General features: G+C 37.9%; 1 protein-coding gene across 2 annotated transcripts; it reads right to left on the reverse strand.

The window, feature by feature from the left end:
• Positions 1–2,162: 2,162 nt before the first annotated feature.
• On the reverse strand, positions 2,163–18,980 carry LOC139133229 (tRNA selenocysteine 1-associated protein 1-like). 2 transcript variants are annotated; one of them, XM_070699721.1, is made up of 8 exons: positions 18,823–18,980; positions 13,056–13,153; positions 12,477–12,576; positions 11,625–11,677; positions 10,353–10,391; positions 8,892–9,013; positions 5,122–5,269; positions 2,163–4,559 (listed from the first exon to the last, which is right to left on the reverse strand). In XM_070699721.1, exons 1-8 carry the CDS (start codon positions 18,850–18,852, stop codon positions 4,118–4,120), a joined length of 1,032 nt encoding a protein of 343 aa, XP_070555822.1. In that variant the 5' UTR covers positions 18,853–18,980; the 3' UTR covers positions 2,163–4,117. The 2 variants fall into 2 exon arrangements, with proteins under 2 accessions (XP_070555822.1, XP_070555823.1); XM_070699722.1 differs by lacking the exon at positions 10,353–10,391.
• Positions 18,981–19,828: the final 848 nt, after the last annotated feature.

A 19,828-nucleotide genomic window follows, 5' to 3' on the forward strand; every position in this document is an offset into this window, starting at 1 on the left:
CCCTGCGTACGATGCTGTGTGTTCCGCTACAGCTAATAGCCCCGCTCACCACAGCCCTGCAAAGACCCGTACGTAGAGTTGGTGACTTCAAATCCATTTTTGGACTTGACGTAAAAACCCAAATTACTGCCGAAATTCAGCGTTCTTGGGCCCAAGTCGTATCCCTGCCTACCTCAGCTACTCGATCGCTTCCAAAAATGCCAGTCTTTTATTCTTTTTCGTAAATAACCGTCGATGTCGGCAACTCTCTCGCTAGCCCTGCGTACGTACGCAGTGTACGCTGTGCATTCCCTGTGTGCGTTCCTAACACACAGCGTACACTGCGTACGTACGCAGGGCTAGCGAGAGAGTTGCCGACATCGACGGTTATTTACGAAAAAAAGAATAAAAGACTGGCATTTTTGGAAGCGATCGAGTAGCTGAGGTAGTTAGGGATACGACTTGGGCCCAAGAACGCTGAATTTCGGCAGTAATTTGGCTTTTTACGTCAAGTCCAAAAATGGATTTGAAGTCACCAACTCTACGTACGGGTCTTTGCAGGGCTGTGGTGAGCGGGGCTATTAGCTGTAGCGGAACACACAGCATCGTACGCAGGGCTACCCACCAAACGACTGTGCACAAACCCAAGCACACACCGTATTTTGTGCAGCAACCAACAGAAGGCATTTAGATTTTAGTTTCGATAAAGCAATAGCCAAGCGCAACAATTAAGCCCATACTGATAATGATAGAGAACGCAAGATTTTGTTTGACAAACTCTTAGGAAAAACGAAATATTTCATCTTTGTGTTTAAATAAAAGCCAATACTAAAACTACCCTTAAAGATACGCTTATCATTGTATGGAATATTTACATATGTGTGTTTTGATATGAAAACAACACCATCTTTTGTCACTGAGAAGTAAATCTTAATTCCTCAACGACTGGAACTCACCGTCACCCAGCTAGTATACGTAGGACCACAAAGCTACAGTCACTTTGGCACCTCACTTATAAAACGTCCAGTGTTTGTAAATGCCAGCACACAATGTAAGGAGTGAACCATTTAATATGATGGAGGGGGGGGGGGGGGGCTTGGAAGATTGACTGTGAAGCATTTTTGTTTCTCCCTGCTTCACCTTGTTTTTTTAAACTCTGAATTCTGGCATATTTTTTTCACATACCCTCTCAGAGGATTTTTTTTTTCTTATTGCATTAAAGTGCAAATATTAAATTGCCATTTTTTTGTTACTTTCTTCATAAAACAGCTTGTTTACAAATTTACAGAAGTGCGAAAAAAGCTTTCCAGTGTTATTCACTGAAGTCATTTTGAATCGCTTCACCTCACACAAGTGTTTTGAAGAAATACTTTCCATGGACATGTCAAAATTATCAGGTCACAGGTGCCTTAAATAGCTTTTTGAAAGTAGAAACATATTGACAAAAATACCAGTAATACTGTGAAAAAAAGTCTGGTGCTATACAAGTTGGCAGGTTCTGATTTTTCTCAACCATTTTAAATTTGTGATCTATAGTACATGGTAGGCAAATCAAATGCACATCATCTACAGCAACGTACAAAAATGTTCCTCTTACCATGTTCCTTTCAACCTGCAATAACATGTCCTCATACTCGGAGTCTTCCACAATGCTTGGTTCAGCCACGGTCCCTCCACAAAAGGACCGTGGTTCAGCAAACTTCAGAAAGACTTTAAATTGAATGTAACCTGGAGTGGTCACCAGGTACTTTTTTAACCACAGGGCAGTAGATTCTCATTTCATTTTCACGACATCTGGTCTCCTTTCGCTACTATGTAGATGATATCATGTACCTTTTTTCAACACTCGTTCATATTGGCAATGTGCACATTCAAGCAAATAGAAAATGCCTTGGCCATTGCTTACAAAATGTGTTTAACAGCCAGTTTTAAACGTCCGAAATGAAAACAAGACTAGATGTTTTCCAAGACCTGTTGGAACCCTACTGTTATCAACGGTGAACGTGGAACTGTGTATTGGGGGGGGGGATGATCAGGGATGAACAGGTTAAATAGACCATGGCGTGGTCTATCAACACGTTAGAGCTTGTGAAATTACTATACATGGGGTTTTGACAAGGCCAACTTGCACCCAAGCTGTAGTGAGCTGCTTGTATTGCTGATGCATACACACACCAAGACAGTACATTCCATGGTATTTTTATTTCTACAAAGGAAATTACAAAACAGTATCACAAAACCACAAAACACACAAATTTTCCATGAAGGATAAACTTGATAAAAGTTTCAAAATCGTCGCTGTGCACACGGAAAAAAAAAGAAAAAAAAAAAAAGGCCAGCCTTTTGTAAGTTGGTGGAAAGTGGAAGAAGTAATTATGTGGTCCCTCAGGAAATTACACAATCATTATAAAATTTGAAAATGTTGCTTAGCAGCTCTCTATCACCTCTTGCAAGCTAGTCCATTCTAAAAAAATAGAAATTTCACCTACTAATGCCAAGTGAAGCCTCACCTCTTTTCTAATGGAAAGAGATAAAAACAACATTGTTGTAAATTTTGTAAGGCAGAATGCGTTTGGGCGAGGTATCATTGAAGGAAATTGTCATAATCCTGAGATGGGAATTTAAATAGCATCATTAATGTAAACTTTCAAAGTGAAAATCTTGAAAAGAGGGTTATTTGGTCAAAGGAAAGGTTTACATCACAGAAGAATTTCAAGTATGATGCATAAAGACTTGTCAGTTTTTACATGATAAAAATATCACTAATTGAAGCTTCTGGTAAAATTTAGCAAATGAAACAAAACTACAGTCAAATGTCGGCAAAAAACTTCAAGTCATATTAAATTCTCTTTACAAATGTCAGAATGACGTAAAAATTCAAAACAATTCTCTCTAAAAATTTCAAAATAAATTTGTAAAAGTCAATTTTTGAAAACTATAAAATTTCTGTTTCTTAAAATCTGAACTTTAGAATCTCACTGGGCAAGCTTCAGAGGTTTCAAAAGTGTGATGCTCTGTGTTTGAAAAGTTAACATATCAGGGCTTACGACATGAAATATGCACAAACCCACACGCAAATGTTCAAAGACACACATTCAAAAAAACTCTTCTGAAATGTCAGACACAATATTATTTGACCTGCGAGTATTATTCTTTAATGAAGTTTTAAACAGACATAATTACAGAACATTGAGAAAATGTGGACACAAAAAAAAAATCCTTCAAACGCATTTTCTTTTAACATCAGGAATCTGACATGTAAAATGAGGAGATTACAGCCTAAACTACATACAAAATTTTGTCTCTTTAGTAAAATTTCAAAGCCAAAGGTATGCACAAAAACTGGTCCAGGAAGTGGGGACCCACACAAAGTCTCTCTCTACAAAACTATGCATCGCTGTATCCAATCTCATTCCAACAAACTTTTTAAACCCTCTACAAATTTGTTTCTTTGTTTAAATCTGTCAATGGTACACACAATCATTCCCAAAAAATACAGCACTTTACAACTTTTATTTTAATAAAGTCACCTGATTCATAAATGAACGCCAGCAAAGTCTCTGAAAAATCTCTGTAAAAAGATTGGCTATTTTATGAAAGAAATGGTAAAATCAGTGTACAAATGTACTGTGTAAAATAAATACAGTTTTTTAAGTTTTTCAGAAACACTCAGAGTGAACCACTGCGGAATAACAAATATTTGCATAATACTACGACTTGTACAAGATCAATCACGTTTTTCTTCAAGAAAGCTTCATTTATTGCAATTTTACACTACAGAAAATACAACTGATATAACCCAACTTGCCCTTTCAGCTGTATTTGCAAATCCACTGAAAGAGCTCCAATATGGTACACATAGCATAGGGACTTGTTGATCACTCCAAAGATTTTTTTACTTTTCTAATATCATATAAAGTTAAAGTCTGAACGTGCAGTGATTAAATGTGTTTATATATTTTCACTCTATGTAAAGATTGAGAAAAAGTACACCACATAAAAAGTGGCAAGCCCAAGAAATGTCTGGATGGATACAGCAATGCACAGTAATATGAATTCACAATTATCTAGAGTATCCTGTTTGTATGATATAGGTTTTTCTTCTCTAAAATTTGTCTGAAACTACCAAGAACGTGCTTTAGTATTGTCCCTGTTGGTATCCTTGGTACTGATTATACTGTTGGCCACCAGTCCAGCTCCCTTGGTTTCCGCCACTACCACCCCATGTGTCTTGGCCAGCCCAGGACCCTTGTTGCCCGCCGGTCCAACTATTCTGCTGACTGCCTGTGTTTGCACCTGCACCAGTGCCGCCCCAGCTGCTTTGCTGCTGTTGCCCACCGCTGCCACCGCCCCAGGTGTTGCCGGACTCCCAGTTGCCTTGGTAGTTGCCCTGGGAACCCCATCCCTGGGATCCACCGCCATACTGGTTGCCCGAATTCCAGGAGCCGCCGCCGCCACCAGCACTGCCTGAATTCCAGGAGTTGCCACCATCTGGATTCCAGGTGTTGCTGGCACCACCACCGGAACCCCAGGAGCCCACGCCTGCACTCCAGGTGTCTCCTCCCTCTGGTGGCCTGGGCCTAGAAGGTAACCAACCAAAGATTACTGACCAACTTGCAATGCAAACTGTATTCCACGTATCGCAAATATTGCCTGTCAATTTCAGAGTTAATTTTTAGGCGAGAAATTTTATTAGTTTAATGGCATTATTTGATTGTGTACTTATTCACACAACCATGTAATTGCATGGCAAAATGACTGAATCCATGGAGAAAATCAAACTTCAGGAATAAAAGTAACTTTCTTCCAAATGATTATGGTTCAGTCTTGTACATTATGAATGTGAGACTAAATCTTACAATTTGCAGGTTAAACAATCTCTATTGAAGTTCACTTTAGGAGTTGTCCCGTAAAATACCCACTACAATGGTAAAAGAGTTCTGCTTCGACCATATCGTAATAAAGTAGTTCTGAAGCCAAATTTCAATCTTTAGGGAACCTCTTTTGGATAAAAAGGTGGTTTAACAACATTAAAATGGTACAATCATTGAAGAAAAAGATATTAAGAGAGTAATCTCCGTAACCCAAACCCCCTTGAAATTATTTTTCAGTATTCATGTTGGATAAACAAACTATACTCACTTCTTTGGTGTGGCTACACTGACTCTCAAAGCGCGGCCTCCAAGTCCAGTTATTCCCTGCATCTCCGTCAGAGCAGTCTGTTGTTCTTCCTCGCTTCCAAACCTCACAAACCCAAAACCTCGGGAAATTCCAGCGTTATCCAGAATGACTACATTTGGGAGGGAATGAGAGATAACGTTAGGATGCTTTCCTGGGTTTTGAATATAGGAAAAGTAACTTCAGGTTCAAAAGTGGACGGACAATTTCATGTGGACCTGTTTGGCATCTATTTCATAGAAAGTTCTGCAAGTGAATAAAGTTCTCCACTGTGGGTATTAAATGGCACTTTTGAAAGAACATACGTTATTTCTATATGTATAACATACATCATGTGGCAAACAGTCTGAGAATGCAGAATTGTGAAAGAGAAATAAAATAAAAACAATGAAATAAAATAAAATGGTTCTGACTATTGAAGTGAATTTCTCTCTTCACAACCAAGTTCTTCTTTGCCATTTCTATTATGAAGCATTTTTCATGATTTCTAGCAAATGACTGAGTAAGGTACAATACCGAAATCAGAAAGATCTAAAGATTTGTCTACGCACTGTGATAGATCACCCACAATCTCTAGTAAGACTTTGGTTGTGAAGGGTAAAAATAAGAGAAGTTTGAAAATTTTATGCTACTTTGCTTTAAAGCACCGTAAACAAATGTCTTGTTAATATAGGTACAGTGGGTAAAAAGGAAACTGTAAGAAAATGACACAACAGGTGATACGGAAAGAGCTGATGAAATGAAGTATTAATTGCAGTGAAACAAACCTATTGGTCTAAAAATAAATTCTATTATCTATAGCTTGAAACAGATGCCAACAATCCATAACCTTCCACTATAGAGTGTAACAGTAGATAGTTTGGAAATTACATTCCTTTTTTTTTAAAGTTTGAGTTGTCAAATTTTTCCGGATATATAAAGTAACAGCTGCCGAAGGCGAAAACCATGAACCTGAAGTTACTTTAGGAATACCTCTGAAGGAAAATTTCCATACCAACAAACTCCTGAAAAAAATCTCTGAAGAGGAAAATGTCAAAATGTAAAATTACAACGTCAATGGTTCAAGGTCAAGTACTGGCATCACAATAAATGAAGTCAGTGCATGCAAGGAAAAGAGTACAGAGCACATGGAAAATGTCTGGAAAGGTCATTGTGGTGAAATCCATTCCATTAGTGCCTGCTAGTACCAATCTCGTCAAATCTCGCCTCCCTCTCTCTTCCTGGTCTGTTGAAAATGTAACGCTGGCTTACAAACGCACATAATAGCAATGTTTTCTCAGCTTCACACGTGTTCACAATGTTCAATTATCACGCTTTCTTGACTACTAGTTAGTTATAACAGCTTGCTTTCCCCAGCAACTGTCTAGCATAGTTACTGTTGATATGTGATTGCCACTTAAAGAGAGCTTCGCTTGTGTGCAGCAAGAATGGGTGCCACTCTGTTGCAGTTGCCATGAGTTGAGAATTTAGAAACAAGAATGTATGGACTTCAGGCTAAGATAGTAGTTTTCATTTTATATTCCCCATTTTAGGATGCGATTCTTTTGAATTGGATTAAACTTTTTAATACTGTCATGTAAAATAAGGTAAATTTGGATTTTTTATTATCACAATGATAGTCGAAATAATAAAGCTTATCTAGTTTGTAGATTCTAAATAAATCTTGATATTTTCATCTTCTGTTGTAACTGCAAGGGATTGATGATGGAAAAAATGTTGTACAACTAAAGTATCAAAATATTGAAAAGTGTTTCTTTCTTTTTTTAAAAGACTGAAATTGAACGACTTAAAAATGTTAAAATCTCCGAGATAAATATGTACAGAAAAACACTTCTGGAAAATACTCCTCAGAAGGAAATTTACATTTCTTGGAAATTTCTGGAAAATCTTTAAAAAACGTCTCAAAAAAATTCTCTCTATAAGGAAAATTTTCTCTCTGGGAAATTTTACCTCCATCAACCCACTGCAGGAAGGCCGAAATGTCTGGGATTAGGCCGTCCCAGTAGTAACGTGATGATCGCATGTGACTTATCTGTAGAGAAAATGGCATGGGATTCAATATTTGGAGAGCGTTGAAAATATGAAAAGACAACTGAGACTAGAAATTTATGATGATGTAATACTTTTCACAAATTATACTGTCCTTACTTCGGGAAAGAAGAAAATGAAATACACTGAGACTTCAAAAGTTTTAGAAGTTTCCATCAGACCTTATTGTTTGGTTAAACAGATTGAACCTACTGTGACATTGCTTTTCAGAACTCCAAAAACTCCATACTCGAGAACGGTTAAAATTCAGAGAAACAACAAGAAACAACATTTATTACATTTTAACATCATTGTAATCAAGTTCAACAACTCTGGCTTGAAGAATAGCCATCTAACCAAAATCAGGACCTTGTACATACTTCCAATCTACAATACAGTTACTGTATTCAAAGCTACCTTCAACTTCCCTATTTTGGCCCTATCATATTCTAACCTCTGCACAGACTCATTTGAACAACGCCATAAAAATACAAAATCAATAGCACTTGAAACAATAAACACCTGCATGCCAACTACAACTCATCTGACCCGTGAGGCACCCTGACACACCAAAACGTGAAAATTTCAAGATACATCAATGATAATTTGAGGTCTGTGGAAACCTCTAAAACCATATAAACATATTAAATGTCTTTCTATAAACCATCTACCTACCTCCCCAGTCTGACCTGAGAAGCAAGCATTTATTTTGAAGCATTCATGTCATTCAAAAAATATTCCCTGCGTTTTTTTTTGCACTGACATTCAAACTTCTTAATTGCCATAGTGACACTACATATTATAAGCAAATCACGTCTACGGTAGTATCATTGTCATAAATAGGTAAATTCTATGCAATCATTCCAAGAGTTTAGCTCAAGCTGAGCCCACTTTCACTCTAAACCTTTCTCATGAAGGACTGACATTGATACAATTGCCAAATATGTCTTTGTTTCGAGTAACGCCCAATATTGGGAGACGTTTAAATTCAAAAAACCTTACATAAGCGTAATTTTATTTTCAATGCTATCTATTCACTGGCTATTGGTCTGAATTGTATTTCTGTACTTCAGCCATAGTAACTGCATGTAATATTTTTAATTGTTTTGTTTTTTTCAACAGATTAACGGATTACTATGGACATTGCAATCCATAGTTCTAGTGAAGAGATAAAACCAATCAGGGAGTTCAGCTACCATCACAGTTTTTTAAGGCAAACTTGCCCGACACAAATTTCTTATGCTTGACATGTACAGGAGATAATGTATTATTTTGTCATTAAGTTTGGTGCATAGGACATCATATGCAATTCAGAGGGGTGCCCACATTACTGGTTGGCTTCAACAGCAAGCCTGAGGCAAACAATGGAAATGCAAAATCTCTTTACGAAGATGATAGTATCGTGACCTAAAATGGCCCATCAAGACAAGTATCCTTTACAGATATCAAGAAAATGCAGGACTAGACTCATACTGATAATCAGAGAATATCAATCTTTCTTATCTGATTTAAGGATTCCCAGCATTCACTTGAAGAGAGCATGTTCAAATTACAAATATTGTTTTGCGCCCTGCTTTCCAGTGTACAATGAGATCCTGTTGATTTAGGAGACGCAGAAACCTTGTGCCAGTCTAACGAATCATGGAATTGGAAAACAGTACAAAAAGTAATATAATTTGTAAACTGACTGGGATGTAACCACCTACCTTTGGCTCCCTTGATGGAAGGGTAACGTCGGGAGAAAAAATTGTACAAAGCATAGTCTTCAACTTCCGGTGTGAGCTCTCCAATGAAAAGAGAAAACTCTTTCCTTCCTCCACCATACGGACTGTTGGAAATGGAAAGAAAAGTCATCAGCGTGGATGAGAGGCACAAGACAAGCAAGAAATTCACTCCTGTACAGATGAGCGATTTCAGCATTCTAAAGATACTATTCAAATACTCTTCAGAGGTATGGATTTATTCCTGTGGTGATTTAGTGGATCACGTTTACATGTATTATATGAATGGCAATGGTTTGCGATCTCTTACGTTGTCAAAAAAATGAGGATGTATCCCTAAAAGCTTTACTATCCATCCTTGAAATCTACTACAATATTCTGATGAGTGAGATTCCGCTGCTCTGTTTTAGGCAGTGAGAGATGAAAATTTGCTATACTTTCAGGTAGAATTTGCCTTGGGGACAGATAATCAGATGCTTAAATTTTCACAATTCTTTTCTGATCTACCATTTGTGGGGGCTCATTTTAAAGCTTTTGTCATTGCTTTAGTTTTTAGAAAATTAACATTTTATCTTTCCCCAAGGAGTTAACTCAGGGATGGCACCAATTTTAATTTCAAATATCGGTAAATGTCCGGTAATTTGTTTCTCTGGTACCAAACTTTGCATGGTAACCCCAGATCTGTATTCTTGATTTGGTGAGGATAGTTTGAGTGCAAGTTTAAGTCATTCACTTTTGAGGCACAAACTACCTTAAGGAATACAAAAATGCTGAAAAATGACACCATACTGCAGTGAAAGGCAAATCTTCACCACTTTAGGGTACTTCAACCAACTCTGAACCCTATTTCAAAGAGGTTCAATTTCTCAGAAGGGGAATAGTTCAAAAGGATTAGAGTTGGCAAAAGTAGACAAGTAGTTTATCTGCACTGCAAATTTGGTAGAAAACCAGATCAGCAGATTAAGATCTGAATCTTCTCTGCTTGGGAAAGTGCAATATAAACTTGTCAAATGAGCACTTGTTTGATCTGATGGGATCTTACGACGTAAATTTGGTTTTGAGATGACAAAATACACACTGAATGGAAAAACAAATGCCTTGGTGTATTTTGGAAGTCCAAGAAAAAGTGCAAACTACAGTACAAGGACGATTTTTGAAGAAGGGATGTGTGGCAATTGTCACAGTCATGTGTTTCCTATTCAAAGGCAAAATAGCTCTCACATTTATCAAGCAACTCATGGTCAAATTGTCAACACAGAAGCACTTTGCAGAATTCAAAGCAAGGTAAAGTTGTTAATCAAAGGTCTCATATTTTGGGGATGCAATGGGCACACAAAAAAAAGACATTGAATAAAATTCAACTTGGTGAAAAAAAGGATCAAGCAACAAAGTGACCTCCACAGCAGAATAAAACAGATCCAAAAACTCAAACAACTTGAGACCTACCCTCCTGGTTTGTCTCCAAGTCCTACAGAACCTGGAGGTCTGCAAAAAAAAAAAGTAAAAAAACAAATGTACAAATGAATGCTGAAAAAAACTGTGAAAACAATTTACAGCAAAGTCAATTCCACAGCATGTGGAAAATTGAAGCAAAATCATTACAAACTTGAACATATGACACTGGCTGCTCCTTGCAGACTGTCATTTTTAATTTCTCTACTTCCACAAATACAACACAAAAGATGAAGTGGTATAGAGGTACACTTATAAATACCAAACACATTTGCTGCCGTACCATTTTATTATCATTCACCAAAGGGGGAGGGGGTTTACTATTGCAAGACCGAATGTCATCAAATAGCTGACCTTAAAATGGACTTGCAAAGTACAGGTGAAGATGTCTTGGACAAGGAACATTAGAATAGGCAAGTCACGTCTTTAATGCCCATCAATGATCCATGGTATGGACAGCAGTTAATATGTTTTGAGATGCAATGGGCAAAACAGAGGCAATACAAAACATGCAACTTGGTAAAGGAAAGCATAATACAACACAAGTATGCCACTGGTTTTGTTGTGAAATATTTCACAATCTTCTGGACAAATGATATTTTCCGATGATACATTCACACGACAGAGGTTCTCATCTGTGTACAATCTAGTGACAAATTGCTCTCTTTGGGCAGTCATGCACTTTAGGCTTAATCTGTTTGCCTTTATGTAGACTGGTGAATACTTAATATTAATCTTTTCAAAACATTTGAAAGTAAAGGACCAAATTTTGCATTGTGTAGTTTGCACTGATTCCATGGGACTTAAATCAACAGAGAAAATTAAAACCTATGACTTCCATCTATAGAATTATTCATAGCAGGCCCCTGGAATGAAGTTGATTCAGAACTGTTTGTTTCCGTAACTTAGCACCGTGAACTTGCAAAATGCAGTACACTAGCTTGACATTTTTATCTTACAACTGTAACCAAGTTCTAAGGCCAAGTACATTTAAATGAAACATGGTCTTACGTCAATATCTATTCTATAAACTATTTAATAGGCAAAACGTTACATTTTTTACATCTGCAAGGGTGGAGAGTACACAAGGATATGCAGGTACAAACTCACATGCAAGTAGTTCCATAACACCATTATACAATATCAAACAGACATATCACAGGTTTTCTACCATCATCATGATACATACACTCTTTTGTCCAATGGAATAATTTTTTGACATGAATTCAATTCCCCCTGATTCTACAGCAGGTAGGTTTGACTTACTTGGGTGGAGCCTGCATTCCAAAGACTGCAAAGTTGAGCTTGAAAAGTCTCGGCTGGAAAGACAAGGCAGGAGGAAATATTAGGAGAATATCTCCTTAAAAGATGAGTTAATCAGTGTTCTACACAGCCTTCAAAATAAGAGAGGTGCGAATTGTTGTCAAAATAGATTCTTTCCTTCAGTTACTAATGTAAGAATGAATTACTGAAAAGCATGGGGCTGCCCATCCCTCGAAATCGTGTGGACAACCCTGGATTTAAAATATCATCATTTACTAAATTTAACGTGACAGAATACACACTGAATTCAGAAGAAGTATGGTTAATTGGGAAAACTGTATATCAATACATATTACTATATATACAGTGGGTAGCCCCTATTGTTATATACATGTATGGTGGGGGTTGGAGGTTTCAAGTTTTGAATTTAATGTCTCACTTTTTGGTACAGTATGAGTTGTTGTTGTATACAACAGGGTTGTCATGTTAAGGGACCCTTGATTAATGTTTGTTAATGCTATAGATAATATTTTGTGTAGATATTGCAGAGTGCAATGTTTAACCCTTTGAGTGCCAAAGTCGATTTTTGTTGCCTTTATACAATATATCACCAACTATTTCTTTCAGATGTAGACAATTTTTTTCTGATTTTTCCAAAATTTTGGTCAAAAAGTGTAGTCCATGAAAATTTATGTTAATTTAGTCCAAAATCATGGAGAAAATTACAGAAAAATTAACACCAATTGGTAAAATGTTGCTCTGATATTTTTTTGGGAAAATTTACAGTGCTAAAAGTTTGGCACATATCAGGCATTGAAGTGTAACCTATCCAACGTGGCCTTACAGCACACTTACCGGTGAAGAGTTGGGAACTGGCTTGCCGTTCAGCGTCATGACCAACCTTTCTGATATTTGAGCATTGGCGAAATCCACAAAGCAGTACCTTGCTTGACCCCTGTTGAGAAAGAAAAGTCAAGTTGACAGCAACTACAAACAGGTACACAGTTCTTAAAACGACTTTAAAGCCAAACCATGATGTCATAATTTCGAAGAGGTTGAATTTTGTTGTTTTAATACTTCTTTAGGAAATTGCCACTTTTTTCTTGTACTCTTCATTTTTATCACATTTGGGACTTGTAACTGGGTAGGAGTACATTGCTCCATCCATAATAACAAATACAGTACAACATCACTGAAAACAAAAGTTGGATGGAGCCTTCTACAACCCAACATCCTGATGGAACACATGTGCAAGAAACACAGGGTAACAAAAGTTACCGGACAGCAAATCTGTTCAGGTGTACTAGCAGTTCATTGAAATGCCTGTACACATACATATATTACCAATAACTTATTAACACATCACAAATGTGTCTGCTTTTCACAGAGCAGGCCTGTAGATCAGATTTATTGTTCACACAATGAGTTACATACCCTGTTGCTCTGTTTTTCATCATTTTAACTGCTGTTGGAATCTCTCCATGCTGCTGAAAAGCACTCTTGATGAAGTTTTCATCCCAATATGGTTCAACCTGAAATGTGTAACAATAATTTTACCGATCATATTTAATTTCCTCTTGATTTCTAAATATCCTGCAATTGTTTCTATTAATACTGACAAGCATTCTCAGGGTTCGAAATACCCGGGTGCACACTGCACTATGCATGTCCATATCACCATGGTGCAGGTAGATCGCCAGAGCAACATGCACACTGTGCATGTTGAAAAAAAGGTGAAAAAAATAAGATCTTTGTCTTCATATGCGAAATCATCCTCATTTTGGACATTTTGACTGGAAATTTTTTTCAGTTTTGTTGATATTGACGTCAATTTATCGAACTACGTAAAGTCCGCAAACCGGAAATTTAGCTACGCATGAGCCTCTCCAGTATACATAGCCTAGAGGGCCCAAAACTCTGCACTTTACTCATTTGCATATAAGCAGACTGCATAGCCTTGTCAAAAAATGCCCTACGGGCAGACCTCGGCTTATTTCGGACGTATTCGATTACGTCCACATGGCAACGTTTTGGTTACAATGCCCTCTGGGTCCCATCGTGACCTATCGGCTTACATCGGCTGTATTCGATTGCGTCCACATGGCAATGTTTTGGTTTCCTCTGTGGTGGAATTTTTTCATTGAGACTCGAGAAAGTTAACCTCTAAAATGTCAAAACAACGGACCCTTCTTCGTCAATCATCATGTAGTCAAGCCATGCCATCCGTCAGTGTTACAAGTTCAACTGTCACTTGGGACCGTAGTACCGTGAGTACATCAGAAAATTCGGATGAAACCCCTGATCCTCCAGTGAAGAAGAAAAAACTTTATCGATTCAAAGATCTTGGTTAAAAAGTTATCCATGGCTTGTCTTTGATGAAGACAAAAATTGCATGTTTTGCTCTGTTTGCCAACAGTTTGATAACAGTGGGAAACCTAACAAATTCCGTACTCAGGGTAGCAGTTCATTCCGTTTACACATCGTTGAAGGTCATCAAGAGACTGAAACACATTTTCAAGCCATGAATATTAAGCAAAATAGAGAAAGTACGGGAAAACTGCGACCAATAGAAAGATGTGTGCTTCGAATGGAAAAAGCAGAACAAGAACAAATGAGAGTTTTGTTTCGTGTAGCATTCTACCTAGCTAAAGCTGGTCGACCATTCTCTGATTTTCCAGGACAGATTCGCCTGTTAGCTGTCAACAATGTACGTGTGGGGAGACATATGTCAGTGACAAACAGGCCAGGTGCTTTACTGATTACATCTTTGAAACCAAACATGCAGAAATCGTGAAAGACTTGAACAGCTCGGAGTTCTTTAGCATATTATCAGATGGCAGCACTGATACAAGTGTTACTGATGAAGAAATTGTGTATGTCAATTACATCAAAAATGGAAGACCAACATATCAGTTTGTCGCATTCAAATCCCTTGTGAAAGCTGATGCGGAGTCCATCACTAGTGCTTTAGTGGATGCAATGGAGACAGATCTTGAGCGAAAACATGGAAAATGACTTAGTTGCATCAAGTTTTGATGGTGCAAGTGTGATGTTGGGTAGGAAGTCTGGTGTGGCTGCAAGGCTGAAAACTGATGTACCCCACTTGATAGTGGTCCACTGTTTTGCCCACAGACTTGAACTTGCTGTGAAAGATGTGTTGAAGCAAATGCCACTTCTTACAAGTGTTCATGAAGTCTTGCAAAGCTTGTACAAATTTTACAAGTACTCCCCGTTGAACTGGTCTACTTTTCAAAGAGCTGGGGAAGCTTTGTCAATTACAGTAGTACGGCCAGTGAATGTCAGTGGAACAAGATGGGTACCTCATCATGAAAGGGGAGTTCAAGCTCTGCTAAGGAACTACAGAGTCCATATTACACACCTTGAAGATATCAAAATAAATGGTGGAAAGGAAAGCAAAGAGAAGGCACAGTATTTCCTAAAAAACATGAAGAATGTAAAGTTTGTGATGTTTGTGAAATTCCTGGTTGTATACTTCAGAATGGTATCAGCACTCAGTAAAACCCTTCAGGATGAACATACAACCATAGAGAGAGTCAGATGTATGGCTGAATCTGTCTTGAAACTATTGCAAGACTACACATCTGAACAGAAACTGGAGGAGACTATGATGGATGGTATTTCAGTTTGTCAGAGTAAACTGGTATATGATGGAGTGACCCTGGATGAAGGACAGGGTAGACCCATTCGAAATACAGGTACAACCCAAGAATCCAGACAACAGGAAGCTGTGAAAACATGCCAAAAAAGTTGTTGAGCTGTCAGTGGAATGTATTAATACAAGATTCAAAGACCTGGTACAAGATGAAGTACTGAAAGCAACAGTAGTATTTGATCCTACTATGTGGCCTCAGGATGATGAAGACCTACAGCACTATGGCGATGATGAAGTCAAGTTCCTGTATAAGCACTTTGAAAGTATCCTACAGAGTAGAGGGTGTGATGAAATAAGCACTCTTATCCAGTGGACAGCACTGAAACTCACAGTAACCAGAATCCAGATCAGAGAAACACAGCCTCTGAAGTACCTAGATTTATGGCAGAGAGTTCAGGTCCTATTTGAAGACCAGTACAGATGCATACTTTTGCTGGTGAAGATTGTGCTGTTGATTCCATGCAGCACATCAGTGTGTGAACGAGGATTTTCCTTGATGTCAGTCATCAAGAATGACTGGAGAAGTCGTCTGAAGCCAGAAACTCTGACAGCGCTGATGACAATTAATCTCAGTAAAGATACAATAGACACATTTGATCCAGATTCTGCAATTGAACTTTGGTTCAAAGACAGTAAAACACAGAGGAGACCACAAACACGGCCATATGGACCACGAATGCATACAGAGGAACTTTCTTGGGATGATGGAGATGATAATTTGGAATACCTAGTTGACAAACTATGACCTGGGTGACAGTGCAGGTACTCAGACTGCTGGTGCATGTTGATGCAAAACCTGACATGCACAGAGTGCATGTTGTCAAAAAAAAGTATTTCAAACCCTGATTCTTCACTTAGACATTCTGCAAAATATAATTAGCACTCACGGAGCCTGATATGGTAAAATATTCTACACCTGACACTGTATATCCCAATATCTAGTTAGCGAAGACTTGCTGTGTCCTTGCAAATTACACAACTGAACAACATTGCAAATGCATGCTTTTGCCTAATCATGAACTTTCAAATTTGTTGCCTAAATTTGGCTTTAACGCTTTTCCTGCCATACAGTATCACTTCCCCCTCAAAAGAGTTGGTGAAATAAGCAGAATGGAGCCAAAACAGCACATTTTCACACCCTTGGCTTGGTATGTTATGGCAACTTTATTATATATCTTGAAAATCATGTTTACACTTGTTTTCAAGGCCCTTCAAATGTTCAATTTTCTGTACATTTGCAACATATAGGACATGTTTCATATGTACTTGTATGCTTTACAAGTTTTAGCCTACTTGACCTGATGGCGACATATGAACTTGGCAGGATATTGATTTATTTTACATACATGATCTTTGATCCCACGGACAACACTCACAACTTATGAGGTAGCAAAGGAAAACTTTGTTATAAAACGGCCTGTTAAACAAGTTGACCAGGCTACATCAAGTATGAGCACATCCAATTCAAGATTTGTCCAGAGACCTATATTATCAATGTAAATCAGGCAGTCACCCTCTTGAAGTTGCAATCTAGACTACACGTCCTGTCTACATTCTTTATCGAAAGAAGTCAATTGCATGACCAGTGGAATCGAAAAGTCACTTGTCATGACTTGGTGACCAAATTTGCCAATCCAAGCACAATATTTCATTTCCCTGGTGCTTAGGATTATTGATACTACATGAACCCTTGCCTTAGCATCATGCCCAACTTCCATGAAAATACATGTACCATTACACTTAATAAATGTACAAATGACAGAATACATGGATAGAATTAGCCCATCTTTAGCCCAGTTTAATATCCATACAAGTTAAAACTTGTATTTCTTCACCAAATGTGACACATATTCTACAAATATTTACAACTGGTAAAACCAAAGGTGTGCTCATGCATACTCACAATGTAATGTTACAGTATATTTCATCTGATCAAACACAACAGGTAAGTGTACAGCACTGAACTGTGTACTGTACAAAAGAGCACAAGTTCACACAAATGAAACTGCATATGCCGGATTTTTTACTACAGTCGAAGTTGTCCTTTCTCTTTGTAGAATTGTTGGTATAGAATAGAGTCATTAAATAAAGGCTACACTTGCTTTGCAAGAACAATGCAGTAAGACAGTCTTTCAAGGACAAATGTACACTGAATGATTTGAGTTTATTTCTTTAGTCCCAAGGTTGTTCATGCACAGTGCTACTGCTGTCGGCCAGCTTCAAAAAAGGTCCTACAGGGTTTCAACAAAGAGGTCAGGTGGACCTAGGCATTTATCAAATTATATTCAACATATTAAACATTTTTATTAACATTTTGGCCTTTCTGGTTCAGGTCCACCAAAAGTCTTCGTTTGCTCGCAATGACAAAGTAAAATACTGATATCACTCCTTGTGATACAATCTTTTTTAGCACTAAATGTTCAACTACGGACTATTGTAAGACACAAAATCTTTTTCACAGGGAAACAACTTCCTCTTCTCAAACTGCTACTTGTATGTGATATACTTTGTTGGGAAAAGCAGAACTTCACAGCACTTTTGTCTGCCTTCCTTCCCGCAGAACTTGTGAATCATGAATTATCCAGCGAATCTGGCACAGCAAAGTTGTTATCCGGACAACTTTCATTCTCATGCTACGTTGTTTTGAAAACACAAGAAATGTTGAACGCTATACCCTTCCTCTCTCTTAGACCTTCTGACCTCCACTTTTTTTTTGCCATTAGAATGTTTTACTTGAGGGCTCACACCCAAAACTAGCCCTAACCCTTCAAGGGTCGGATTTGATGTGCTCCTATCCGAAGGACGTCTTTGATTAATATGTCGCAAGATGCTGGGACGTTAAGGAATTTTTACCCTCCTATTTTTCTCGACTGCTAGGTTAATTTGTACTCAAAGTCGTGGCTGGAAATTTACATCTAAATTTACGGCCATGAACGACTTACAAACTGGCGCTGCGCTGCAAACGATAAAACCACAGTCTGGCCGTAGCCAACAGCACAATACGATTAAGCATTCATCAAAAAATGGGGAAAATATTTACAGGGAAAAAAACGAGTTACGACAACTGTGAATTCAAACATGAGCGATGCCAGTTTCGATGCGTGTACAATTTGAAGAGCATGGCATGGCTTCCTTTGCAATGGCGTGTGACATGCAAATTACCGGACGCGTCCTGTTTTCAACTTGCCAGTTCACTTACATTTCTTCCACACAAAACCCGTCATATATGCATAAAGCAGGGCAAATTCTGGTCTAAAAACGATAAAATATTGTAATCCTAGGCCAAATGAAAGACACAGAGCAATTTCTACCACACACTTAATCTTCGAACGACAATATTTGTAAAAACGCGCGACATGCTTCGACACGAAAACGTGGCCCTACATCACATGAGTCGTACGTCCTTTTGTCTCTAAGACTAAGCCAGTACCATGCACACTTGACTCCAGGGTTAAAAAATCTCAATGTCGCACGTATTGTAGGACAGTTATCAATTTTATCCACTGCAAAATATTTGCTCATACTTACATCACCCATCCAAAGCGTCGTCGAAGTCATTTTGAGAGCTGTCTGTGTAAAATATACTAAAGGCAAACAGTAAGCTCTCCCCTCTTCCCTGGTCTGTGCTTTCGTTTGGTGAGTGTGGGACAAACAGGATCACGTGACGTCATAATTTTCTTAACCTGATAAATATTGTGATTCAGAGAATTTTCCTCGTTCGGATGCAATAAGGAGAGATCCCCAACGTAGCTCTATGTCCCACAGTCGTCCCTCCAGTGCCTGCTACTGAGAGAGACTATTTGTGAGATGATAAAAACTCCTTCATTTCATACTGATTTCCCACCAAAAACAAACATGTCTTAAACAAATCAATGTGTGAAATGTAAAACGACATTTTCAACGACCATGTTAAAGTGATGATACGACAATTAAATGTAGAATGAAGGTACAGACTTTTTGAAAGGAAATTGCCAGAAAAATCAATATATGATGATACCTTTGATGGTGTATGGTGTATACAGGTGAGGGAACACTACATTATACACAATATTTTAAAAAATTCACTGTGGATGAAGTATTCCTATATGATATAGCTTTAATAGTGTTATCAATTGCTAAAACATCAATTAGTAGAACAACAACAAAAATAACGATTACAATAATAATAATAATATCAATCTAGAACTTCTTTGGACTGTTCTGAAAATGTTTTCTATCCTCTTTTCCATTTCTCGTGATTGAAAATAATAAAAGGCCTCAAACTTCCAGTTATCCATCTACACAAACGACGTGCACAATAGACGATAGACGATATCGGCATATTTTTATTGGAGAAATGAGTTATTCCATGAAACGTAAAAACGATCTTCTCTCATAACGATCACCAGATCGCCGTTGAAGGAACGACCAGTCTTTGAGAGCCAGATTTAGTATGTGGGGAATAATACCGGATCTCGGAATACAATTGTAATCTGATTTTTAGTTCGTTCTTTCAGCGCTCGCAGAGGTTCATGGGATTTACCCCCACATCGTC

The sequence above is a fragment of the Ptychodera flava genome, chromosome 5 (genome assembly GCF_041260155.1).
Source record: "Ptychodera flava strain L36383 chromosome 5, AS_Pfla_20210202, whole genome shotgun sequence".
Taxonomy (NCBI): Eukaryota; Metazoa; Hemichordata; class Enteropneusta; family Ptychoderidae; genus Ptychodera; species Ptychodera flava.